At 43.7% G+C, this 26,881-nt stretch overlaps 1 protein-coding gene across 1 annotated transcript in view; it reads left to right on the top strand.

The window, feature by feature from the left end:
* Nucleotides 1-12,183, top strand: part of LOC140575264 (solute carrier family 66 member 2) — a 52,616-nt gene extending 40,433 nt beyond the window's left edge. Inside the window, exon 4 of the mRNA XM_072695496.1 lies at nt 12,009-12,183. Coding sequence (XP_072551597.1) covers nt 12,009-12,183 — 175 coding nt within the window. The remainder of the gene's footprint in view (nt 1-12,008) is intronic.
* Nucleotides 12,184-26,881: the final 14,698 nt, after the last annotated feature.

Below are 26,881 nucleotides of genomic sequence, written 5' to 3'. Positions count from 1 at the left end.
AATATTGAAAGATGAAAGTAATAAAGACTACATGGACAAAAGTATTGGGACAGCTGCTCTTTCATGGAGCATTGCTGTAAGGAATTGACTGCATTCAGCGACAAGATTGTTAGTGAGGTCAGGATGTTGGATGATCACCACCCCACCTCATCACCCCCAACTCCCCAATCATCATTCACCAACCATCATTCCAGCGAACACAGTTCCACTGCTCCACAGCTCAGTGCTGGGGCGCTTTATTCCCCTCCAGTCCATGCCAATAGGTTTGTGTTCATCTGCTCATATTCGATTGGCAGTGCTTCTCTAGAGGGGCTAGACATGCTCTGTGTGTATGTGTGCACTTGCACATCTGTACATCAGCAGTGGTTGCAACTTTAAAGTAGCTGAATGCATCCATTAGAAGGAGTGTCCACAAACATTTGGACATTCAGTATATTATCTGCATTTGTGCCTTTGGTCAGCTGGAGTGCATTTGTGGTGTCTGTTTAAGTCCCTACTATAACCATGACACTGTTGTTTTCAGAGCTGCAGCAGTCCGGTTCTGGCCTGATGCCATGAGGAATTTGTAAGATCCCAGATCTTACACATGTTTTGGTTGCTGGTGAGGAGCTCCAGCCCACCCCTGGCCCTTTCCGACTTTCCATTTCAGCAGGTTTTTGTCTGCAAATCCCTCCAGATTTGCAACTGCAAAACTTTTAAGGTTTCTCACCGCTCTTCCACATTATTAGAAGGCAGTTGACTGGCAGTTGCTGTTGGACTGCTAAATGATGTCCCACGTCACGCTGCACAGGCGTCACCAGGTTCACCTGCCAGTGCCCATCTCGCATCCCCAGCCCGTGTGAATAAAGTGATGAGGATGGAGGCTCGCTGTGCTCGAAGCTTGTGTTTTGTGATTGCGTCAGAGCAGCGTGGAGTGGGCCTATGTGTCATGGTTCATTAGTGAGCCGAGAGCCGGTGCTGGTTGAAAGAGACGGGGGGGAGGAAGTAGGCCCTCATGAGTTGCGGTACAAAGGCAAGAAGGCCCTCCTGCCTGGGCCCAATTGATCATCCTCAGCTCTGTGATTAAATTAGCGTCTCTGCTAGCTGCCATGCTTCTCCCCTACCACCCTTCCAGCTCCACAAAGCACAGCAGAATTATTCATAGCTCCTGCAGGCCAAAGCCAGACAGTGCAGGAGATGAGTGAGGGGAAGGAACAGAGGAGTTTTGGAATGATGGAGGGAGAAGGGGGACAGGGGAGAGCAGCTCCGCCATCTGTTTTGCTCCAACATACAGACATGTTTGACATTAGCACTCTGCTTAATGGGTTTGTGTACAACACCACCTGTATTCAGAAAGGGAAAAGTGTCAATTCTCACGGGCCTATGGAGTTGTTATTGTCTCAAGGCCCACCGGCTAGCATGATTTAAGGCCCGCTGTACGCTCCTCGTGCATCCTAATCACATCACAGGTGTATTAGAAGTCCTGTTCAACTGCGCGTACGGGACATTTCGGGTCGACCCAAACCAGTGTTTTTGATATGGCGTATGTTTGCTACCAGATGGTGGATGGAAGAACCAGGCCTAATGTCTTCATTATCTCTCTCTCTCTTTTTCTCTCCTTCTCCACCTACCTCCACCCTCTCGTTGTGTCTGTCTGCCTGAGATTCAAGGTGTTGTTTACTTTCTTCAATAGAATTCTAAATGCCGTGTCTCTCTATACCCCTCATTTCAAGGGAAGCAGATCCATTTCTTTCAGGTATTGTGCAAACTTTCCAGTGTTTGAGACAGCTGGATCGATCCACATGCATATTTCATAGTTTGTCTCCAGCATGGCCTCCTTTTTTCCTTCTCACCAGGTCTTTTTGATTTATTCTTCCCCTCATGGCACAAGCTGGAAATGTGTAGTAATTTGGGGACTGCTGGATGGGGAGCTATAGATTGCGATAGTCTCCCTACCTTTTATTTCTTTTTTTTTTTAAAGACGCTTCTGAAGGCTGTCTCTACAGCTCCGAAACAGGTTAGTTTCTCTGAGCAAAAGTTGTTCTGACCTAGCCAAGTAAAGAAGAAAGCTTTACGCCTTCACTTTGTTCTGCTCAGTGGATTCCGTCTGCCACTAACTGCCTTTTTCTCCGACAGTTTCTAACTCTGATGTTGCAGCAAGCTATGGAGCAGATCTCTTGTAGGAGGCAGTCCTATAGCTGCTGATTTTTAGAGCAGAACAAGAAAGACAAATAAATAAAAAAGTGAGGGAAAAAACAGAAAACTGTCCATAAAACACGTTCTAAAGAACGGCTCTGACGTGGTTCTGAAGCTCAATGAAAAAACTGTTTCTGCAACTTCCAAATCGTTCAGTAATTTCAGTTTCAGTTTTCAATTTCAGTTTTTAGGTTTCAGCACTGTATCATTCCGCTGAGCGCTGTTAAACCACGAAGTAACGTAAATTCCCTGAGCACAAGAAAACAAGAATGACCTGAAATGAAACAAACAAAAAAAAAATTAATTCGTTTAATTTAACGAACGGTTTAATTTGTAGGTTTATGTACATTTACATTTAAGGCATTTAGCAGACGCTCTTATCCAGAGCGACTTACAAAAGTGCTTTGCTATTTACCCAAGAAAAACCTCAGCTAGTTTGACTAGGCTACAATTAAAAGATACCTCCAAGTTAAGACACTACTAAACACAAGTCAATAAGGTGACCATAGTACTCTGCTATTCGCCCAAGTACTCTCAGAAGAGGAGGGTCTTCAGTCTGCGTTTGAAGACAGTGAGCGACTCTGCTGTTCGAACACCCAGGGGAAGCTCGTTCCACCACTTTGGTGACAGGCCAGAAAAAAGCCTGGACGCTTGTCTTCCGTGGATTTTGAGGGATGGCAGGTCGGGCCGAGCCGTACTTGAAGCTCGAAGGGCTCTTGTTGCAGATCGGCTTTTGACCTTTGCCATCAAGTATGAAGGGGCTGGTCCGTTCTTGGCTTTGTAGACCAGCGTCAGGGTTTTGAATCTGATGTGGGCAGCAGCTACAGGAAGCCAGTGAAGAGAGAACGCAGCAGCGGAGTGACATGGCTGAATTTAGGAACATTGAAGACGACCCGTGCCGCTGTGTTCTGGATGAGTTGCAGGGGCCTGATGGTGCGTAGAGGAAGACCAGCCAGAAGAGAGTTGCAGTAGTCAAGTCTGAAAGTGACGAGAGACTGAACGAGCACCTGGGCGACTCTCTAGAGAGGAAGGGTGGAATTCTCCGGATGTTGTACAGGAGAAATCTGCAGGACCGAGTTACGTTTGCAACATGACTTGAGAACGATAACTGATCATCCATCACTACACCAAGGCTTCAAGCTTCTGTAGAAGGAGTGACCAGTGAGTTCTCAAAGGAATGTAAGGAGCTGGAGAAGCAACTGCAGGCTGTTCGTTTCTGTGACGTAACGACAAGCTGCTTGTTAGGTTACTACAGTGTGGTGGCCTTACTAAATGCTTCTTTCATGGCTCAATTATGAATTATTTCGTACTTCATGCATTTTCCGAACTGTTGTATAAAAGCAGCACAACACTTGAGGTTGGGTGTAATATCAGCACGGCTACGATAATCGACTTCGTATCGAGTTTCGTCAACCATTCTGTGGTTCCACGTGAAATTACTTCAAATAAGTTATGAGCGATTGAAGCTTTGTTATAAACTGAAAGCTAAAATGCTTTGCTAATCAGTCGACAGTGAAGAGACGGGTAAGTTAGCTTGACGTATGTTGATTGGTCAGGCAAGTGAACTATGTAACATGCTGAAAGTTCAGCTTTTTAAACCCTCCAACCGCTGACAGTCACAAAACGGGTCCACAGAGTCCACACCGATCAAACTGCATTTAAAAATGCTCTAGTCTCGCCCAGTGAGCAAAGCAGGCTTTAGGCGGAGAGGGGAGCATTAGAAAGGATATTAAAACCCTGTTGTTTCAGCTGAGTAGAGACAATCTGAAGGAACTGCATTTGCATCCCCTTTATCAGCTCAGCAGTTTTAAGAAATCTCATTTGAAACGACATCAGTATCATTTGTCTTCCCTTTAAGCGGCTCCTCATTGTGTTCAGTCTGTAAACAGCTTCTAAATTTTAGCTCTCCGTCTGACACCTGTCCCTTCTCCACCCTCCTCCCTCATTGCCCCAATCTCCTGCTGTGCTGCAGGCCCTGCTGGAGTTCTCTGGCTGCAGCTCATTAAGTGTGCTACTGAGTTCCTCACTGCGTATCAGCCTCTCTGCTCAGCCTGTCTCCTGGTTTGCTTTACAAAGTGACAAAACTTTGTACGAATTCACACAAAAAAAAAGAAGCCGAGAAGGTTTGGCAAAAGTTGAAGTCAGTGATTAAAAAGTGGACTGTCCTGGACGATCTGCCTCCCTGGCAGTGGATGATAGTGGGCTCTTTCGCAGCTTTCAGTCTGTACTGAACAGAATGGAAGCTCTAGCAGACTTGTTACTACAATACACACACACTACCTCAGTACAGAAACGACACACTGTTTTCTTTGGGGGATTTTTCTGTTTTAGGGGTGCACAAGACATAATGACCATAGCAGTACCACAGAATCCAGTAGTACCCATCCGAAATGAAGGGTATTATGTTTTTCATTGCTGTGAGGATTCGAGTGCATTTAGGTCAGGATGTTGGATGATCACCACCCCACCTCATCCCAACTCACCAACTCATCCCAAAAGTATTGGATGGAGCACCATCCATCATTCCAGAGAACACAGTTCCTCCACTGCTCCACAGCTTAATGCTAGGGGGCTTTATACCCCTCTAGCCCACACCTGGTATTAGGCGTAGTGATGCCAATAGGTTGATGTTTGTCTGCTCCAGAGAGTCCTATTCTATTGGCAGTACTTCTCGACAGAGAGCAGACAAGCTGTGTGTGTCAGCAATGAGTCCAACTTAACCTCTTGAACCCTAGCTTTGTTCTTCAGCTATGAATCCTAATGCAGAAACTGTAGTGAATCATTGGAATTATTGGTTTAGCCTAGCATATCTTGTGGAGTCCCACAGGGTTCTATTTTGGGGCCTATGAAATTGATGTTAATGCAGGCAGTAAGATAGAGGGGTTAAAGTAGTAATGTCTAAAGGGCTTTAAATAGCTGAATGCATTCATTAGAAGGGGTGTCCACAAACATTTGGACATTTAGTGTACATTCTGAAACTTTTTAATGACGTTTTTTTTTTCTATCAGTGTTCTCTCTCTGCTCTTCTCTGTGCTTCAGGGCTGAGTGTGTGTGTGATTGTGAGTGTCAGGTCCAGGAGAATCAATGTGGGACTTGTTATAGTTGAGTGCAGGACGGTGTAGTCCAGCCCACAGCCTGCTGATCCTCTGGCCTCAGTATTCCTGATCAATACTGTGATCATTTCTACTCAGCTCACGGCCCTCCCCAGGCACAGCTCAGGTGCGTTAGCATTTCGTTCATCTCCCGCCACTCCGCGGAGGACTTAGCTGTGAGGGCGAGCGAGGGAGGGATACAAGAGAGAGAGGATAAAGGAGTGTTTTTCAGTTTGTGTGTGAGAAAGAGACAGCGCGAGAGGGGGAGTGTGACTCTGTGCAAGGAAGTGTGTGAGATGAACAACCTTTAAGTGCCGTTCTGTCTCCATTGTGATGCCACGCTGGTGGCTCTGCTCTTGTACAGATGACCCACCCCCGTTAATTACCTCTTTAATGTTTCATCCTCGTTAATGATGTTTGCAGTCTCTGAGGCATAACCGCTCACACTGAGGACGGAGAGAATGGGCAGGGAGAGAAAGCAGAGAGAGGGATTAATGTGGCAGGGCCGTGGGTTGGAGGAGGGCTTTCAGATGAGAGCTAAAGGGCACATTTTCTGCATAAATCCTCCACGCAGGTTTTCACTAGAGCACTGATGAGGGAATCTACCTGCAGAGCACAGCCATAGGCAGCCAATGAGGTGCTTTTACTCTTAGCGGACTGACAGTGGATGAATATTGACAGTTGAGATGACAGTTCGTGTCTTGTTGCTGTTCTGGGTATAAAAGGCTTAGTGTGACAGTGACGATACACACCGATCAGCCGTGACATTAACACCCCCTCCTTGTTTCTACACTCACTGTCCATTTTATCAGCTCCACTTACCATGCACATGGTTGAAGACAGCTAAAGAATCTTCCAGTGCAGTGTAGGACCCAGCGTCAGTAAGCTGGGTCTTCATCAGCGGTCATTGGTTTTCCCGGCAGTGATGACTCGAAAAGGTTCTGAGCTCCTCAGATCTCCAAATCCTACAGAACACCTGTGGAGAGAGCCCAGAACAGTGGCGGGAGAAGGCACCCTTCAAATCTGAGAGACCTGGGATCTGAGAAGTGGTTCTAAATCCCAATAGAAAGGTTACATCCATGGTTACAGGAAGCGAATGATTTCCAAAGAGTGAGGTTGAGGGTGCCAATAATTTTGTCCATTCAATTTCTGGAGTTCTGAAATGACTTTTTCCCCCTAATTTGATGCTGCTAATTAACCCACCTGTTCTGAGCCCCCCAGCACTAGCAATGCTCCCGACACTTGAAGGAGAATAAGGACTTAACACATGTCCTCTAGTACATGCAAAGCCAGCCACTGCCTCTTTTCGAACTGCTGGGCAGCCGGCACACTCTGAGGAAAGCGCTGGGTCCTTAGCTCCACCGCATCGACTCACAGACACCTGGGCCGGCCAATATCACTGAGGGGAAAGAGCACCATCTACCCACCTGGAAAGAGCATAGCCAATTGTGCCTTCTCAGACTATGGTGACTGATGGCAAAGTGGCATGGCCCAGGGTTTGAATTCGCCCACTTTGGGCCATAGTGGTTGCACATTAGACCGCTGAGCCACTCGGGGCACCCGGAATGACATTTTTCTGAAAGGAGTGCAGGGGTGCCAATAATTTTGGCCATGACTGTATATTACCACTTACTGCTTACTGCTTTTTTTTTTTTTTACCAAAGAGTACTTCTGTTTATATAGAATCCATAGCTCTGAGATATACATGAGATACATATTTTTCTTTGATGTAGCGTGTCCCTTTTGACACCCAAACAGGCGCTAAGTGTTTTGGTCATTAATATTTAATAACTCATTAAGATTTTTAATGGCTTTTATCGACAGCACATGTACAACTACCAGAGGGAACAGGGAGCGCTGATTACTGCCAGAGGGATAGTTTTTAAATGTACTTACACCGATCAGCCATAACATTAAAACCACCAACAGGTTAATGTGTGTACCTGGTTCCAATGACACCAGTCAAGGGGTGGGATCCACATATTAGGCAGCAGGTGAACAGTCAGTTCTTGAAGTTGATGTGCTGAAGCAGGAAAAATGGGCAGGCATAAGGATCTGATGCACTTTAACAAGAGTCACATTGTGATGTCTAGACAACTGGGTCAGAGCATCTACGAAACCTCAGGCAGGTCTTGTATGCAGTGGTCAGTACCTATAAAAAAGTGCTCCAAGAAAGGACAACCAGTGAACCGACTCCAGGTGCATGCGCACACAAGGCTTATTAATGTAACCCATGGAGGCCTGAACTCACAACTTACAGGTTGCCAGATACCACAGGACACTTCCAGAGGTCTTGTGGAGACAATCAGTCTATCTCAGTATTGTCTGTTATGTTCGCCCATACATTTTATAAAAATTTCCTTCAGCCTTAAAGCCCAAGCAGACATTTAACCACTGTTCGTTTTGCAGTCTATATGTACAAAGGCTCAGCCATTTAGTGCCATAACCACATTACTGTTCTGCATCTGGCTTGTCTTCCTTTACTGAGGTTGCAGGATCACGTGCATTGCAGGACACCAGAAGATTTGAAGCCGCTGTCAGAGAACCCGACAGGTCATCATCTTTAACACTCACATTATCACCCTCCTGAGCCCTTGTCTCCAGAGATAGGGCAGCAATCGTGAACACACACTCGAGTCATGTTTCAGTGTTCCTCTAACGTTAGAGCAAAGCCAGAAGTGGTTAAGAAGGACATAACATAGAGGTGTCAAGGTCATGGGAAACCGAATAAGCTTGGACAGTGAAGGAAACCAGGAGGAACAGACTGGTCCATTACTGCAGTCGTTCAATTTTCTGGCTCTGTTTCGTATGAAAGCCTCGTTTCTCTCACAGTGAAGACCCCCAGGATGCTGAGGAGTCAATCGCTCGTCACTCCCTGACAGCTGACGGATGGTCCTCACTAGCCCGCAGCCTGTTTCACTCTCTCTGCACGAAAGAAATGAATAAACTCTCTCAGCGTAAATACTACAGGGTAGATAGATGCATGGCCAGGGGAGAGGAGAAGGCTTGGGGCCATATATATTTCTGTATCTGAGAAAAATAATACACTGGTCTCGGTATGCACTGTGACCTGTCAAGATAATAACATTATCAACTTATTGTACAATATGTGGACATGACCTCAATCATTTTTGCTGACCTCGATGTTGCCCATTGTGTTCACTTGGTGAGGAGAGCCCATTAAAGTAAATGAGCCGGTATGTTGACTTTGTTTAACCACTTTAAAAACCTGTGACCTGCCGGTGGGCTGAAGGTGTTTTTACAAACTTCTATTACCAAATAATAGCCCCACTAGTTTCTACAGACTTCCTTGTAATACACCTTAGTGTGTAATAAGCCTTGGATTGTTAAGGGGTTAAAAGAACAGTGGTTCTGTTTATTTAGGATATGATTCTGATTAATCCTAATAATAAAAAGCTTTTTAGGGTGTATTTGGATTATTATGTTAATATATAATCATTATATCAGTGGCAAAGAAGGGTCTTAAAATTACAAAATTATTGTTTATCTCAACTATTTCTGGGACAGTTATTCACAGATTCTCCAAACTCTTACTGTTGGGTCCTTAAGCAACGCTCTTAAACCCTCTACGCTACATGGACACCGCAGCAATGGCTGCCCACCCTGTCCGCATGTGCTCACTGTTTGCCCACTAGTGTGTTCATTGCATTAATGGGTTAAAGGGAGTGTCCAACACAGGTGCTTGTATCTGTGTTTGTCCTTGACAACATATTGTCCAAAAAAAGTTATTGTGACAGGCCTAGTTCAATTTACTATGGCCCCGAACACATATATCTGGATATTTTTGAAAACATCGATTTTTCTGTTTAGCAGCATTTTTGTAAATCTCTCTTTCTACATGGCAATGGAAAAACAGCCCTAAAATGCAGGTGTGAGCATGCCAGCCCAGAAAGGGGAGCTAATATCGTACTCTGTATTCTGTCACATTACTTAAGAAACAAGTGTAACAGCCAACACAGACCTAAAAACAGTGCAAAGCTGTTTTACAGTGTGTTATTGAAACAGCAGGTCTGGTTGACTCAATGTCACACGCAAAACCCAATTTGTACGAGGAAAAAGAGCTTGTGGCGATACATCTTTCTTGAATCCTGAGGCAGTTTATGGCTTTTTTAAAAGTGAGCACAGGACGTTCTGTCACAGTGTAATAAAAATGTAAGCCCAGTCATTAGTCGGCAACAACCATGCACAAGTTAACATAATGATGTCAGAGGTTTCCAGAAGCTGTATTTTACTCTTCCTCATTTTGCACGTAGAGTTCTCTACATTCTCCTTTTTCTGTGGCCCAAAGCACCATGTTGATGTGGATGAAAAATTCGACATTTTTTTTAAATATCTGGATACGCCTGGACGGGGCCTAAGGCTGTAGCCAATCATGCACGCTATTCACACCTTCTGTGGCTACTGATTGCACATGATTCTGAGGCAAAGGTCAGGACAAAAGAGAAAGTGCAATTAACTGACGGTTAAGCTAACGGATAGCAATGTTTATGAATGTTTTATCCCAGCAAAATATTTTAGTATAATTCTATTCCTGCTCTAAAATTAGTATCGGTGAAACAATAACATGGGATGTCAGTTCCCTCGGAGGCCCTTAGTGAGACTAAATGTGGGACTGCTAGCACCAATAGCCTGGAACTGTTTTAATTAGGGTCAGTCACTTTAAAAGGGGTTATGTTACTTGAAATTACTTATAGAAATCTGTTTTTACTTTGACATTGACAAAGGTGTGTTGTAAACCCTTAAATGTGCAAATTGTGCAACCCCCCCCCCCCCCCCCCCCCCCCCAAAAAAAAGACCTTTATTACATTTACAGAAGCAATAAAAGGAGAAAACATTCAAGGGGTGAATACTGTTTATAGGCACGGTATGTATATCTAATTATATGAGGTGGAATGAAATAATGTAAAACTGGCTGCGGTTTCTGGTGCCAAGGCGTTAGTCTCGCAATTTGTGAGGTGGGACCTCCATGGTTCGCATTAATGAGTATTGGGTTTTACTGGTTGTCTTTCCTAGGTACTGACCATTACATACCAGGAAACATCCCACAAGTCCTGCCTGATGTTCTGATCCAGTTGTCTAGCCATGGCAGTTTGGCCCTTGTCAAAGTGCTTTAGATTATATTAACATTTATCTCCTTTAAGAACTGACTATTCACTCGCTACCTAATACTGTATATCCATACCTTGACAGATGCCACTGTAGATGAAGGTAATCAATGTTTTTCACTTCACTTACTACTGTACAGCAGGCAAAACAAAATCCAGTGCATTGTTGTTAGCTTAACAGCAAAAAAACTACTAGAATCCTATGCGGGGCTAGCAGAAATGAGCATTATCAGTGATGTTCTTATTTATTTTATTAATTTTGGACATTTCTGCAGTTTGCACTATGCATTTCCCAGGTGCACAGCACTCACAGTGTACATATAGGCTTTTACACTGATTCCATATGTAACACACAGGATGAATGTGTCATTTTTGCTCCTGAAACTGTCACAAATAGGCTTAATACACCTGGCTTAATGGGCTTAAACCCAGGCTCTTTCCCCAGCAGAAGTACACCTGCAAGTACCGAAGTACCCCATTACTTAAGTAGATTTGATCTGTACTTAATTTGAGGATTTCCATCACCTATGTTTTTTACTTCTACTCCCTACATTTCACTGTTTTAATATTTTTTTAAGTTTCATTTAACTGTTTTTTAATCGCACGGTTTCTAATCAGGCAGCTAATCGCACTCGCTGAATCTGTGAAAGCTTCGGTTTGTGTGAAAATCAAACAGCTCTGAGCTTCAGCTCTGTAATTCGATTTGAGCTGTTTCTGAAACGATATTCTTGAAACTATTTAGCTATTTAACTATTTAACGTGACGAACCACACTGACAGATCTGAACCTCTGACTGACACACTTGCACAGCCCCTGTGTTTCCATGACGTAACGATCTGCGACCCGTTTTAACTATAATATTGTATATTGAACTGTTTCTGGAACAGTTTATTTACCAAAAAAAATAGATCATTTGAAGATATAGCTTAGGTCACAATATGGTATGATGATTTTCTATAGGCCCTGTACTCTACACATGGAGGAAAGGAGGCTTTCTAGCTTTCTACTCTTAATTCCTTTATTCCTCAAACCTCCTCCTGGAGTTGCTGAGATGCTGCTGATAAAGTGGAGCTCCTACTGAGAAAGGGATGAATGTTCAGTTTTCCTATTGCTTCATTTTTGAAGGATCTGTAAATTGCACATTGGGTTTTAATGTGTAATTAGACTGTGTAATTGGCACAATTGGAAGCACTTCATGTTGAGAAAATGCACTTTAGACGTCATTATGCTGGATATGGGGGAAATTGATAGAGGAGCGAATCGACAGCGTCGATTTTAAATACTCTTCTCCTCAACTCTTTTACAATGTGGTGTATTAAACACATCTCTAATTGGCTGTACAGATGAAGTGAAGTGAACGAGAGATGAAATTTGACAATTTAACGAAGCATCACTCTAATCTAGTCTTCATGTTGAGTCTTGGGACTTTATGGGATTGGAAATGGTTCGTAACGAGGCCTTCACTACAGCTAACCATGGCTCTCTCCCACGTCTGGAGTCCTTTAGTGGTATTGCAAGTACTTTTAAATGCTCCTTATGGATTCTTACATTCTCTCTCTCTCTCTCTCTCTTTCTCTCTTTCTCTCTTTCTCTGCCTCTATCTCTCCATGATCAGCATAAAGATGGTGCTCCTGTGGACTGCTGGCGACATCTTCAAGACCACGTACTTCGTGATCAACGAGAGCCCCATGCAGTTCTGGTTGTGCGGTGCCATCCAGATTTTGATCGACGTCTTCATTCTGCTGCAGGTGGGCTACTACGGCCAGGACTCCAGAGTCAAACTAGGATGACCCCTTTTGGGCAGTTGCCAAGAACCTCGCTCCAAAAACAAGGGCTCCTTTGCTATGTGTATGCATGCTTTTAACGATCTTAGGAGGTGGACTTTTATGGAACTTTTGTGTATTTTAATAGAAGTAGGTCAGTTTGAGCTGCGGTTACTGATGACGGACAGCACTGTGCAAAAGACAGAGGGCTTAACGTGAGTGTCTAACCAGGTGCTGTTACATGAATCATTTTCCTTCATACTTTTAGCCATTTAGCCATTTCACTCACTGCATTTTTAAGATGATGTATGTTCTCAAAGCCACAAACAGGGTGTCTCATTTATTCATTACACCCATTTGCCCTGTGCTTTGATAAATGACACTTTCATATTCTGATTTTAAAAATATCTCGGCACTTGGCAAGCCGTGAGAATAGCCCAGAGCGTTTTCAGTGCAATTGGAGCTGGCAGGAGGCTCCAGAGAGGAGACTGTGCCAAATTCATCTGCCACAGACTGCCTGCAATGACCAGTTTATCCACACTTTGGAGAGTTCCAGGGCCAAAACCCTCCCATTCGCTCCCCATCTTGAGAGTATTTATGATACTGCACCTGTCGAGGTGAAACAGTGATAAAGCAGGCGTTAAACAGCAGTCATATTAGTCTTTTAGACGGGAGTCTTTGAAGGGCCTATAGTTGTGAGGGGAGGGGGGTTAAAATGTAAATCGAATCTGAATTGTACAGTCATACACAGTACAACTACACCAATCAGCCATAACATTAGTACCAATGACTGGTGAAGTGAAAAACATTGACTGTCTTCATCTGCAGAGGCTCCTGTCAAGGGGTGGGATCTACATATTAGCCAGCAAGTGAACAGTCCGCTGTTGAAGGTGATGTCTTAAAAGTAGTACAAATGGGCAAGTATTAAACTGTAATGGCTAGACGACTGGAGCAGAGCTTCACCAAAAAGGGCTTGTGGGGTGTTCATGGTATGAAGCGGACAGTCCCTAACAAAGGTAATTTAAAGGTAAAGGTGCACGTATTTGTCACTGTACAGTGTCCTCTGCATTTATCCCATCTGTGGTAGTGAACACACACTCACACACACCCAGAGCGGTGGGCCAACTCCAGCGCCTGGGGAGCAGAGAGTAAAGGGCCCAACAGTGGCAGCTTGCCAAGCCCAGGAACCCACAACCCTGTTATCGATAACCCGGCGCTCTAACCGCTGAGCCACCACTGCGCTAATTTAAGGAAGAATAAGCGTTAAATCAGCGAGAGGTTCATGGACACCTAAGACCCCATGGATCTGCTGCTAACGTCCTGGTGCCAGATACCACAACACATCTTCAGAGGTCTTGTGGAGTCTGTGCCTCAAAGGGGGACCTACTCAACATTAGTCAGGTGGTGCTAATGTTATGGCTGTATAAGTGAAATGCTTTAATAACTTTCTGGTCACTTGAAACAACAATGGACAGGATGTGAAGATTATGAAATATAAAGATGAAAATATAAAAATATGATTTAAAAAAGTATAAACAGAGATATAATAGGAAGAGAAATCTGGAAGTTTGGAAGTTTAAAAGTGCCATCCACTCCCCAGTCTATGCAGTCCATAGCTGTTTCCCAATTCAGGGGCTGCATCCTTCGGAGGCTGCATTTGAAGGCCGATTGCATCAAGCGGCGCAGTCAGGCTGTCCCATTTCGAAGGCTTCTTTGTACAAATGGCGATAACCGCATCCTTCTTTTCCATGGCAACAAAGGATCCAATGAGTAGATTCACAAGATTCACTGCATGCTGATGAGTTGTCAAGGTTGCTCTGTGACATTAGCGTCATTCTGTGAGGCAACGGTAAAAGCACAAACAGCGGTGCTGCGATACAAACAGAAAACCTGCCATAGAGCAGACCGTTAAGTTTCCGCATCGGCCTTCACAGCCTACGCAGCCTTTTGAGGCAACTCCTTCGTATAAGGATGTAGCCCCTGAATTGGGACACAGCTCATATATGGAAATTAAGCTGCAACAGCAGCCCATTTTGAATTCATTGTTTTTGTTATGTTACACAGCCAACACATTTACATACATCTGCCTATTCAGTCTACAGCAGTTCAGCTCCGCCCATTCTTACTGGAGTTTTGTAAGCACAATGCTGGGCGCCCAATTAGAGATTACTTACATGTAATCAAACGTAAAGGCCAGCCCTGTTTAATTGTAAAGGAAGTTGAACATGGTGATTAAGTGGAGTTGTAACCACGCCCCAAGGACCATGCCCTAAACTCCTGATCCTGGCCCTCAAGCCCCTTATATATATATATATACCCTCGCTTCTCAGTTCAACTCCATGTCGACGTAGCTTCGCACCCACCTCCACCCGATCTCCTTCCTGTCTTCCAACACTCACTATATCATTGGAGGTGCCTGGCTTCAAACTTCAGACCATAGGAAAACCGACCCGGACTCCAAGCCAAGCATATTCTCTAAGTCCGCCCTTCCGTTCCATCTCAGGGGGTGGTCCGCACTAGCAAAAGATGAATTATGAGAAAAATGTATAGTGGACAATAGTGGAACCCATTTCAAGTCTATATAGAAGGTTTTCGGTGTGAAAAATCTTTCAAATGGATTTTTGTGAGGCCATGATCTTATACAAAAGCATTGCCTTCACTAGAGAACCCTTGAAGAACCCACTTTTAAAGAAAAAAGAAGGATATGGCCCCTTTAACTTGAGAACCCAGTAAGGAGTTTGCTTCATATTAATAACCAAATCACGTCACAGCGCCCACGCAAGCCCATGTTCCAGTTCATTACCTCCAGAAATATGTCTGTGGGTACTAGCTGTATGCTGGTTGACCCTGTGGTTCAAATCCTTTAAGAGTAATAACAACATAAACACCATCTTCTTCTCAGACCACACATATTTCCTGTCCAGCTCACTGTGTGGAAGTGGGTGGATGTTCTTTATTGATCCTCAGATTGAAACTCAGCAATGTAGAGTAATCCATTACTGCTGTTGGGCTGAGGATGTTTTTTATGATCCCATTGATGTGAGCAACAGTAAGACCACCGTTTAATGGTCAGCCTGGAAAATGTTGGCGGAGGTGTTGAAAAGCCACAATGAGTCTTCCATCAGGAAAGCGTTCCACCCCATTAAGCTTCAGTACACACTGGTGCTGTGAGTGGGACGCTATTGATCATCGGCCAGAACGGACCACTCTCTGGCTGGATTCTGCCCTAGTGCCTTTCTGCTGCAGGGCCACATCCGAGGCATTAAAGGCCCTCCAGCTTCTCACTGTTCCTCATTCCTGTTTTCGCACCGCGTGCTGTCATTTTGGGAGTGCCGTAGAAGAATGCTGGCATCAGTGGTTTTCCTGACAGTGCAACTCGATTGCTGTTTAGCAGATGTGGAGGAAGGGTTTGGGTGTTAGAGACACGCCAGTGCGAATCTCCAGCTTTTTGGACCGCCAATCTGTAGAACCATGTGAAGAACTTAGGAACACCCCATGAACACTATCTGCATCTACAACCTTCTTTCTGAAAGTCTCAGAGAGCTTATTGGATTTGGCCGTGGTGATCCTCACCACTCGCTTCAACTCAATCAAGAACAAACCGAACTAAATGTCTCCTCCTGAATCCTCTCTAACCATCATCTGCAGCTGATGGGGGGGGGGGGTGTATAAACTTTTCCCTAACTAAAATGTGCATTTCTTCAGTTATATGTGTTTAGTTATATCATCTCCATCTCTAAATATTGATCAAATGTCCATCTGTTTAAATACTACATGGACAAAAGTATTGGGACACTTGCTCTAGCATTTTTTCCATTAAAACCGATCAAGGGTATTAAAAAAGAGCTTTTTTTTTTTTTTGGTGTCTTCGTTTTCCCGGGAAGGCTTTCTACTAGATTTTGGGGCATTGCTGTGAGGATTTGATTGCATTCAGTGACAGTGAATGCAGTGTTAGTGAAGTCAAGATGTTGGAGGATCACCACCCCACCTCATTCCCAACTCCTCAACTAATCCCAAACGTTTCGGATGGAGCATCAACCATCATTCCAGAGAACACAGTTCCACTGCTTAATGCTGGGGGGCTTTATACCCCTCTAGCCCACACCTGGCATTAGGCATGGTGCCAATAGGTTCATGCTTATCTGCTCCAGAGAATCCTATTCTATTCCATTGGCACTGCTAGACAAGCTGTGGGTGTGTGGATTTGCACATCTGTGTCAGCAATGGGTGTAACTTAAAGTAGCTGAATCCATTCATTAGAAGGGGTGTCCACAAACATTTGGACAAACAGTGTATGTTAAAAACGGACAAAGGTTTTCATTGGGTGTTCTCATTTTTTTCACATGTCTTTATGTGTATGTGTGGGTGTACATGTGTGTTTGCAGTGCTGGTGTTAATCTTCTTCCTCTGTTTGTTTCAGCAGTAACTAAGTGTAGAGCTTAAGGCCAGCTGTCCACTCAATATTAGCAGTGAATACCTTGTGTGATAGGCTGCTGCTCATTAAATTATGATGGATGTGGAAAATGGTGCTATTTTAAGAGGCGTCCATTGTTTTCCGATTACCTAACCTTGCGTCCATTTACCTAGTTACTTCCAAAAAGCTCTCCATTTGCCTTTCCTACACTCTTATGCAACGCCCATATCCTTACATAACTGTAAATCACAGCGAAAGGGTTCGCAAAGCTTTTCTAACCAAAGAGGTTCCCTCCACCCAACATGTAATGTCCCATGAACACAAACGCCAGTTAATGTGCCTGCTGTAATTAGGAGTAGTTAGTTTTGCATGACTGATGAATGACTTGGCATAGCTTTACAGTATGACATGGTGTATTGTAGAAGTGTTGCTGATGACAATGGTAACGGCCTATCATGTGTTTAATGGCCATTTAATGCTGCCTTAATAGTCCACAGTCTATCAGTCTTCTGACTGTGGTTATATACAAAAGCTCAGAGACGGCGTATGCCTCAAAAAGCGCTCCAGACGTCATGAAGGCGTCTACTGCTAAGCATGCAGTTGTTTTGGTGAAGCCTGGAGTTAGGATTATGCTCAGTGAAATGTTACTAGAAGCCATTGAATGAAGCTTTAAATGAATAAATAGATTTTTTATTTCAGGTCTTTTAAGGAAGAATGTATAAGAGAAATGAAATCCACATGTCTGTGTGTGTTTGTGTGTGCTACGTATGTGGACCTCTGTGATCTGTATATAACTTTAATAAACTGAAACATCTTACCGAACCTATATGTCTGTGTGTCTTCCATATTTAAGCAAAGCTACTGTTGATAATGCATAATAACTTGTGTTGATAGTGGTTAATAAATCATGAGACATATATGGACAAAAGTATTGGGACGTCTGCTCATTTATTGTTTCTTTGAGGATGTTGGATGATCACCACCCCACCTTATCCCAAAAGTATTGGATGGACCATCAACACAATTCCACTGCTCAACCGGTTTTAATGCTGTGGTAAAGCCCTCTAGGAAAAGCTTGGCATTAGGCAGCATGGTGCCAATAGGTTCATTGTAATCTGCTCCAGAGAGTCCTATTCTATTGGCAGTACTTCTTTACAGGGACTAGACAAGCTGTGTGTGTGTGTGTGTGTGTGTGTGCATTTTCACATCTGTGTCAGCAATGGGGGCAGCTTAAAGTAGCTGAATGCATTCATTAGAAGTGGTGTCCACAAACATTTGGACATATAGAGTGTATAAAAGTTTGATATTGCAGGAAGAGTAACAATCGCAGTAGAGCCACATTTTAACAAAAGCCATCAAAAGCTATGTACACCAATTTTTTTTTATTCAGTGTCTCAAGCACTGCGCATCACTGCATCCAATTAAACGGGACCAATTACGCTTTCTTGGACCCTGAGCATCATCTGGACTCAGACTCGCTCTCTCCTGACAACAGGGTAAAACCTTAGACAGCTAGACCTCCTGGGAGCCCTGATGAAATTTCTTTTTTAATGAAACACACAGTCAGTGTTCTCTAACTGCAGAACAGCTCACTGTGTTGTGATTTATTGTGGCAGGATAAAGCAATTTCAACGTAGTGTTAAAAAAATGAAACAGTAACTTTAAGTAGTTTAGTAAAGTTTCAGAGCCTCAGCACAGACTTGTGGGACGTGTTAGTATTGATCTTTGAGGTTTTAGGGAATTAGATGCTGTGTCAGGTTTTAAAAGATACCACGCTGCAATTTTGGGTCAAAATAAAATTAGTATTTTTTTAGTCCGCAAAATTGTGCTGTGTATAATTAATATAATTAGAGCTTTTTGTAATAGAAAATATCAACAATCCAATAAAAAAGGAACCCTTAAAACATACATATCATTTCATGATATCATGGTCATATAGTCTATTGTCATTATTCATGCTTTTTTTGTACTGGTGATATGTATACTTTCAATAAGCTCTATTTCAAGAACACGCCTACTCTTTTCTGCATTTATATATTCAACCATTTCATTCATATCCAGCTTCAGGTAATGTTCAAATCAGTACATCATCAAATTGGGGGGAAAATGCCATCTTAGAGGTCAACAGAGAGTGGCTAAACTGGTGTGAGATGACATAAGAAATAATTGTGGCACGCATCTTGAGTGCACATCATATAACTAGTGTTGATAATGGTTAATATATCATGAGACATTTATAGACAAAAATATTGAGACGTCTGCTCATTTATTGTTTTTTAAAAAAAAAATTGGTATTTAAAAAGAGTTTATCAAGCTGTTGTTGGAGTAACTGTCTCTACTGTCCAGGGAAGAAGCATTACTGGAGAATTACTGCGAGGATTTGATTGCAGGATGTTGGATGATCACCTCCCCACCTCATTCCAAAAGTAAACCTTGAGGTAGACTGATGAGGCACACAGATGGTTGGGTCAGAATTTGGCACTAACAGTATGAATACATAGACCCAACCTGCCTTGTGTCAACAGTCCAGGCTGGTGGTGGTTATTACCAATCAATCATGGCTTGAATGCCACAGACTTTTTGAGTACTAAAGCTACTTCATGTGCATCCCTTCATGACCACAGTATACTTCACAATCTTCTAATCTTCTAATAGCCTCTTCCAGCCTGGTAATGCACTGGGTCTCAACTGCCAAGGTTGTCTCAAACTGGTTTCATGAACATGACAATGAGTTTAGTGGGCAGTAGAAAAGCTTCAGGGTGTGGTATAGCAGCAGGAAAGTGCTCCAGAAAAATCAGCAGGAATTGCATGACACAGTCATACTAACACGCACCCCAACATCCCAAAGGAATGTTTCCAATACCTTTTTATTATTTATTTCCAGCAGCTATTTTTATTATTATAGAAAGTATTTCAAATATATTGGCCTTGGTCTGTTTAATTCTACACTCCTGCATTATGGGACTACATCATGTCTGTGTCAGGTTCCAGTAGTGGACGGTGGCTGCATATGAAATATTTAAAGGTGTGGGAAGGCCTGGATTATGCATGAGGCACGAGGACTGTTGGATACCTGGCCCGCGCCATTATTCGAAGGCCTGTGCATTAATGATATAATACAGTGTGTCATGATGATGACTGCTGGGATTTGGGGTTTTAACCTCGACTCCAGGGTAACCGAGAAGGAAATAGAGTAGCCCCCATGCCAAAGCAGGGTCAGCGGAAGATGGATTGCACTGTTTTCACTATTCCGTACTTCAGAACCGGGACAGAGGAATGTAGTTGAGCAAAATGAGTTCAAATTAAAAGACTTAACACATGCTCAACCGGAGACAAACCTCCTCAGTGTGACGGGGTGTACCCTGTAATAGCAGCAGATTGCAGCCCAGGAGAGTAATCGCACACACGGCAGTCCTGGCTGAGCCCTTTTTTTGTGTATTATTGAAAGAAACAGTGATAAGGCCTACACTGTTAAAAGTATACAATCCTTGAGGAACCTTTGGAGGTTCTTCAATTTGAAACTGTGGAGGAACCTCTTAAGTTGCTTTGAGGAACCTTCCTCAAAAGGGTTCCTTGAAGGTTCCTCAAAGCAGTTTAAGAGGGTTCTCCACAGTTTCTGTGTTGGGATCTGCTGTTCTATGCATTCAGGCAAGAAAAGATGTGCATTGTGTTTCATCCATGATTCATGCTTGTGGCCGACTGCTACATAGATGGCCAGACATATTAAATGTAGGAAACATGATCCTGGAAGCAGTGTGTGTTTTGCGTGTAGCACCACACAATACTGAAGGTGTTATATTTCTGCGTACATCAGCAGCTACGGGTGTGACTCCACTCGGGAAGGTGAAAAGGACACGTTGAAAGAATGCGTATGTGAGAGTAAAATGGAATGGGTGCTGGGGTTGCACAGGTAGGAACTAAAAACGTTAATGGAGTCATTAAACTGAAGATGTACCATCTTTCAAAAACATATTTGCACACCTCAGGCATAAAATCCTTTAATATTATCATTTTTATTTAGACATCAAAGCCACATTCATAATAAAACGTGATGGGGTTGTCTGTGACGGGGTGGTTTGTGACAAGAAGAGTTAATTTAATACAAAAAATAGCTGCAGTTCTTCAAATAGTCAAGTTCTTGACTTAGCAAACATGCCATGAAATGATGTTGAAATGTCATTTTGTTTCCCCCTATCTATTGTGCATAACGGGGAGGCAGGGTTGTTCGTGACGGACCCTGTCTTACATGAAAAAGCAACAAAAAAACAAAATAATGTAAAAGAATGTCAGACTGGATGACCTGGAGGATATAAACAATTAATTTATGGCATGGAAGAATTTTCATCCACTTTGCAGTCCTTGCAGAACTGCTTCAGCTCAGAGACATTTGTAGGCCTTTTAGCTTGAACTGGGCATTTGAGGCCCTGCCATAGCATTTCAATAGTGTCTAGGTCGGCACTTTGACATCTACTTGTCTAATTCCAGTTCTGAGGTACAGCAGACTTGCTTGTTTGCTTCAGATCATCGTCTTGTTGCATGGCCCAGATGTGTTACAGAAACAAGCTTTCATGTTACGGATACACAATTTTTTGCATGACAGCAATAATATGGGACATATACCTGGTCCCATGTTCTGACACTGTATTAATAACATACCTGAGTGTGTATTTATGTGTGCACTGGCATGTGCATTCATTTGTGGCTCTGCAGGACAAACTGCTGCAGTCCTCAGGAAATGACTGATCACCAGCCAGTCAGCTGTGGTTCCATGCGTATAGGACGATATAGCTCATTCACCCGGATGATAGTGTTAAATGAGTGTGGTCCACTCTCCAAGCCTTGCAACGTGTGATTACTTCCATGTCAAGTCCCAAACCTTCCCCCCTCACTCTATCTCTCTCCCTTGCTCTCCCTTTGTCTGAACCAGAGAAATGGCTCAGGCACTCTCTGGCAGTGCTGCGGTCACCGGATGATAAAGCGGCCTAGGGGTCATATTTGTTTTAGAACCTCATATTCGCTACTCTCGGCCTGCTCTGCCTAAATGACTCAATATGTTAGCGTAATGAGAGGGCCAGCACGCCAGGAGCGGTCGAAATACCCACCCTGCCACGGCTGCACACTCTGCACACTCCAATATTGGGGAGAAGCTTGTTCTTAATAACCTCACACCTTCATGTGCTGGTGTGAAGGGGAAGGGGAGTCCATGCCAGTCCTACATTATTAGTTTTGCTTCCCTCGTTCTTTTCTGATGCTTTGCTTGGCATGTAAGGTCACACTGAGTTTACACGTCAGCTGAGAACATACCACAGCTCCAGAGGCCTGTTCAGTAGGAATGTCATAATATGTATATTAATATTCATTTTTGTACAAAAGCAGATTACAAGGCATTGGTCCGTATTCATCATCAAGAATTCTTATGAGGCGGTGAATCTCAAGGTGCTGTCCTCTGTTTTCAGCGACAGTATTTTTTACAATCTCTGTTTACAACCAATCAAAATCGACATGTTATTGACCTCATGTATATTAATGAGACCAGCACTCAGCAGCTGTTTGGATGGCTAAATGTATAAAAACAAATCTCACAATCAGAGCCACAGCTCCTAAACAAAGCTGCAGACACATGGTTGGTGTGGCGCAAGAGATAAAACCACAAGCTGCTAGTGAGCTATTACACCATGTGGGAGACCAGGGTTCGATTCCCAGTCTGGGTGACTGTATGCTGTGCTACACCAATAAGAGTCCCTGGGCAAGACTCCTAACATTGGCCCACCTGTGTAATACAAGTCACCTTGTAAGTCGCTCTGGATAAGCGTCAGCTAAATGCAGCAAATGTAAATATAAGTGTGACTTGGTTAAAATCCAGTACCCAATTTCCTGGACCAGCAGGGGGTGGGGTACACAGTGGCCGATTCTCAACCTGCGTTCCGTTCTTGTCTGTGCTTGAGTTCCTGTGGTTCTTGATGAAACAGTTGCAGCCCAAATACTGCTCCATTTAGGAGTTCCCATCTAGCCCAGTACAGTCATGCATCAGGACGTGACTTGTGGGGACTTGGCATTACGCACACCACGGCTGGAGTTTGTGCTCACGAGTCGAACTTGCCAAGTCAGTACTACCAAGTGCCCCAGTCTGACCTTGGTGTACTTCTTATTGAGAATCCCCCTGTTTGCATCTAACCCCATCATCTGGAGACTGTACTTTAGCCTGGCCAACTCTCACAAATTTCAGTTCACATGGAAAATGCATGGTATTGTAGTGCAAAAACCATCTGTTTATATCCACTGTGCTTCTCCATCTGCTGCCCAACATGTTTATTAAAAAACCCAGCCTCTGGGACGTCCTGTCTCTGCGTCTTGCTCAGCACTTCCTCTGAGGCGCCGCGTGATTCCATCCCCCAAGCAATTAGCCCCCAATCCGTGTGAGGTCATTCACCGCGGAACTGCTGCGCCCGCTTCTTTCTGAGCCCCAGTTTTAATCAGGTCTGATTTTTTGCAACAATTTCTTGTGCCTTGCGATTCAAATGAATCTGTCACTAATCTGGCAGTTACACATAATGACAGGACTTTGTGTTGTGGCGCAGCCTATTAATCTAACGGTGCGGCCACTTCCAGCTCGGAGGTAATTACGGGCCACATTGCGAGGCGAGCTGCAAGTTTTACGACAACGCCTCCCCTCCTGCCCACGTTTCTCCATCCCCTTAATGCAAAGCAGCAATTTGGGTTTTCGAGCGAGCGTGATGATGAGGCGTATATCTCTCTGACTGATATGGGTCATAACTGCCATTGTCCTGTCATGCATGCCACAGGCCAGGAAAACCAGAAGAGCAGGTCGGGAGATTGCAGCGAGCCATGGGAATGCACCAGCAATGGGGCGGAACCGCAGTTCCGGCACATCTGTGGACCTATGAGAGGGGACTTGTGTTTCTCGGCGTGTTGTTTTCCATCTCTTTCTTTCTCCTCGCGTTATGGCACAGATCGAGTGTGCTTTCTGTATGTTGATTCTGCTCCTCACCCCGAAGGCCTGGGCTATCCTGAAGAATGCTCTGAAGTGGCTGGGAGATATACAGGCACTGAGTGTTCTGTTTTTCCCTGCCAAGCCCTTTCCTGTGGGACTTACTACATGCACCTGTTCACCCAGCCCCATCTAATATGAGCTAGCACAAATGTGTGAATGTCTTGCCACGGTGCTACAGCCTCCTCTCTTCACTCGCAGAAGTGCGGTAGGCCTTAAGGGCCCCGAGGACATACTGTGAGTCTCCCCAGGCTCATTATTAAGACTGTTTGCAAGGCTTCAGAAAGGATGCCACTGTCAGACTGGCCCAATCTTTTTAAAAATGTTGTAATGTTGTGGATGTCCCTACTTTGGAAAGGCCCACTGCCAAATTACATCAAGCAAGAGCAGCTGCCATGGAAAATTGGTCTAATGGTATTGCTTTTGTGAAAAAAAAGTCAGCTGTGCTTAATTTGACGTAAATGTTCACTTAGAACCGTACTGTGCTTTTGTTTAGTTCACTTATTTAAACTATGAGTACTCATACTCTTATTATCATATACTTTATATTATACTCCTCAGTTTGTTAAAAGCCACCCTGATCTGTTAAGATGGGCCTGTTAACACCTGGCATTAACATGTGTTTATTATCAGGATGGTCTCTGGATATACATTGACTGGATTCTGTTGACACTTGTCGTTAAAATGCATCCCAGGTGTAATTAGATGAGATCCAATTTTATTTTCCTGCGTAAAAACACAAGCTTGTACATAAGATCCGTTTTACTTCCTGTAAACAATGGTTTCTCATCAAAACTGTTCTACTCAGGGAGGCTAGAAACAGTTTAGAGGAATGGTGGTTTTACAAAGCAGTGGAACAATAGATGGTTCGGCTCTATCACATCAGATCTATCACATCGGCTCTATCACATCGTCTCTATCACATTGGTTCTATAACACTGGCTGTTTTACATTGGCTCTATCACATTGGCTCTATCACATCGACTCTATAACACTGGCTCTATCACATTGGCTCTATCACATCGGCTCTATCACATCGGCTCTATCACATCTGCTCTATAACACTGGCTCTATCACATTGGCTCTATCACATCTGCTCTATAACACTGGCTCTATCACATTGGCTCTGTCACATCTGCTCTATAACACTGGCTCTATCACATTGGCTCTGTCACATCTGCTCTATAACACTGGCTCTATCACATCGGCTCTATCACATCGTCTCTATCACATTGGCTCTATAACACTGGCTGTTTTACACTGGCTCTATCACATTGGCTCTATCACATCAGCTCTATAACACTGGCTCTATCACATTGGCTCTATCACATCGGCTCTATCACATTGGCTCTATCACATCAGCTCTATCACATCGGCTCTATCACATTGGCATTAAAACACTGGCTCTATCACATTGGCTCTATCACATTGGCTCTATCACATCTGCTCTATAACACTGGCTCTATCACATTGGCTCTATCACATCTGCTCTATAACACTGGCTCTATCACATTGGCTCTATCACATCGGCTCTATCACATTGGCTTTAAAACACTGGCTCTATCACATTGGCTCTATCACATCAGCTCTATCACATTGGCTTTAAAACACTGGCTCTATCACATTGGCTCTATCACATCGGATCTATTACATCTGCTCTATAACACTGGCTCTATCACATCGGCTCTATAATACTGGCTGTATCACATTGGCTCTCTAAAACTGGTTCTATCACATCAGCTCTATCACATTGGCTCTATAACACTGGTTCAATTACATTGGCTCTATCACATCGGATCTATCACATCGGCTCTATAACACTGGCTCTATCACATCGGCTCTATAACACTGGCTCTATCACATCGGCTCTATAATACTAGCTGTATCACATTGGCTCTATAACACTAGCTCTATTACATTGGCTCTATCACATCGGCTCTATAACACTGCCTCTATCCCATTGGCTCTATCACATCGGTTTCATCACATCGGCTTTCTGGATTCATATTCCAGATAGCTGAGCTCTGATCTACTCATAATAGTAGTTTTTAGTTTCTAAATCCCACAACCTGTTACATGACAGTCTTGACTCTCTATTTTTGCCCCCCTAATTTGCATAACCGACCTACAGAATAAAGCCCCCAAACCTTCCACCCTCTGCGAGTGGATACCTGCAGCGACGCTTCCTCCTGACTGTCACCGTCCTGTTTTCCCTTCTATGAAAACTGGGGGGAGTCCATGTCTTGTCACATTGCTGTGGCTTAAAATAATAAAAGCTAATGCTAGGCCAACAAAGAAGGCAGAAGGGCTTACCTGAGAAGCCTGGGGAAACAAGCAGGTGCTAGGCTAAAAGCTAAAATAGCCAACCGGCAACATACTCCTCAGCATGCGAACTGAACACCTTACCAGGAGGACACTGAAAGGACAGCAACACAATAAAAAGAATTACAGTGTATAAGGTAGGCTAGGCTGGGCTTATCTGGGTTAGGCTAAGCTATGCTCCTGAGGGCCCTAGCAGTGATGTAAACCAGGTAATCTTTTTTTTCTTACAAGCCAACCATAAAAGAAAAATCTAAATGTTTCATTCTGAGGCAAAATAACAGGGTTGTAAATAGACTTGTAAAACTGCATCTAAGCATTTTTTTACCCAAACCAGGTCACAGTACAAATGCATTCTGTGACCTTTAAAGGGCATACCTGCTGTGTCAGAACTTCCATGTATCTAAGGCAGTATTTGGTGCATAAATTAATCTTCTTACCTGCTTGTCTTGGTCAGGGCTGTGATGAGTCCAGAGCCAACCCTGAAACACAGTGTGCAAGGCAGAAAATACATCCTGGGCAGAACAATAGGTATTTGGTATTGCAGGAATTTCCCACAATACTCACAATGTATTTACAAATTTAACATACCAAGTACTCACCTAGTATTACTCACCTAGTACTAGTACTATGTAACCACTAGTACACTACAAGTACTATGTAACCTATTAAATTCTAAGCAATTACTGCATTACAGTACTGGGCACTGCTATACATACACTGAAAATCCAAATGTTTGTGGACACCCGTTCTAATAAATGCATTCAGTTGCAGTCATACTAGGTCCTGTAGAGAAGTATTGCCAATAGAATAGGACTCTCTGGAGTAGAAACAAGCATGGACCCATTAACACCATGCCTAACGCTAGGAGGCTAGAGAGATATAAAGCCCCCCAGCATTGAGCTGTGGAGCAGTGGAACCGTGTTCTCTGAATTGATGGTTGGTGCTCCATCCAATACCTTTGGAAAGAGTTGTAGAGTCCT

This window comes from Salminus brasiliensis, chromosome 13, assembly GCF_030463535.1.
Source record: "Salminus brasiliensis chromosome 13, fSalBra1.hap2, whole genome shotgun sequence".
Taxonomy (NCBI): Eukaryota; Metazoa; Chordata; class Actinopteri; order Characiformes; family Bryconidae; genus Salminus; species Salminus brasiliensis.
This window is presented reverse-complemented; position numbering and strand designations above follow the sequence as displayed.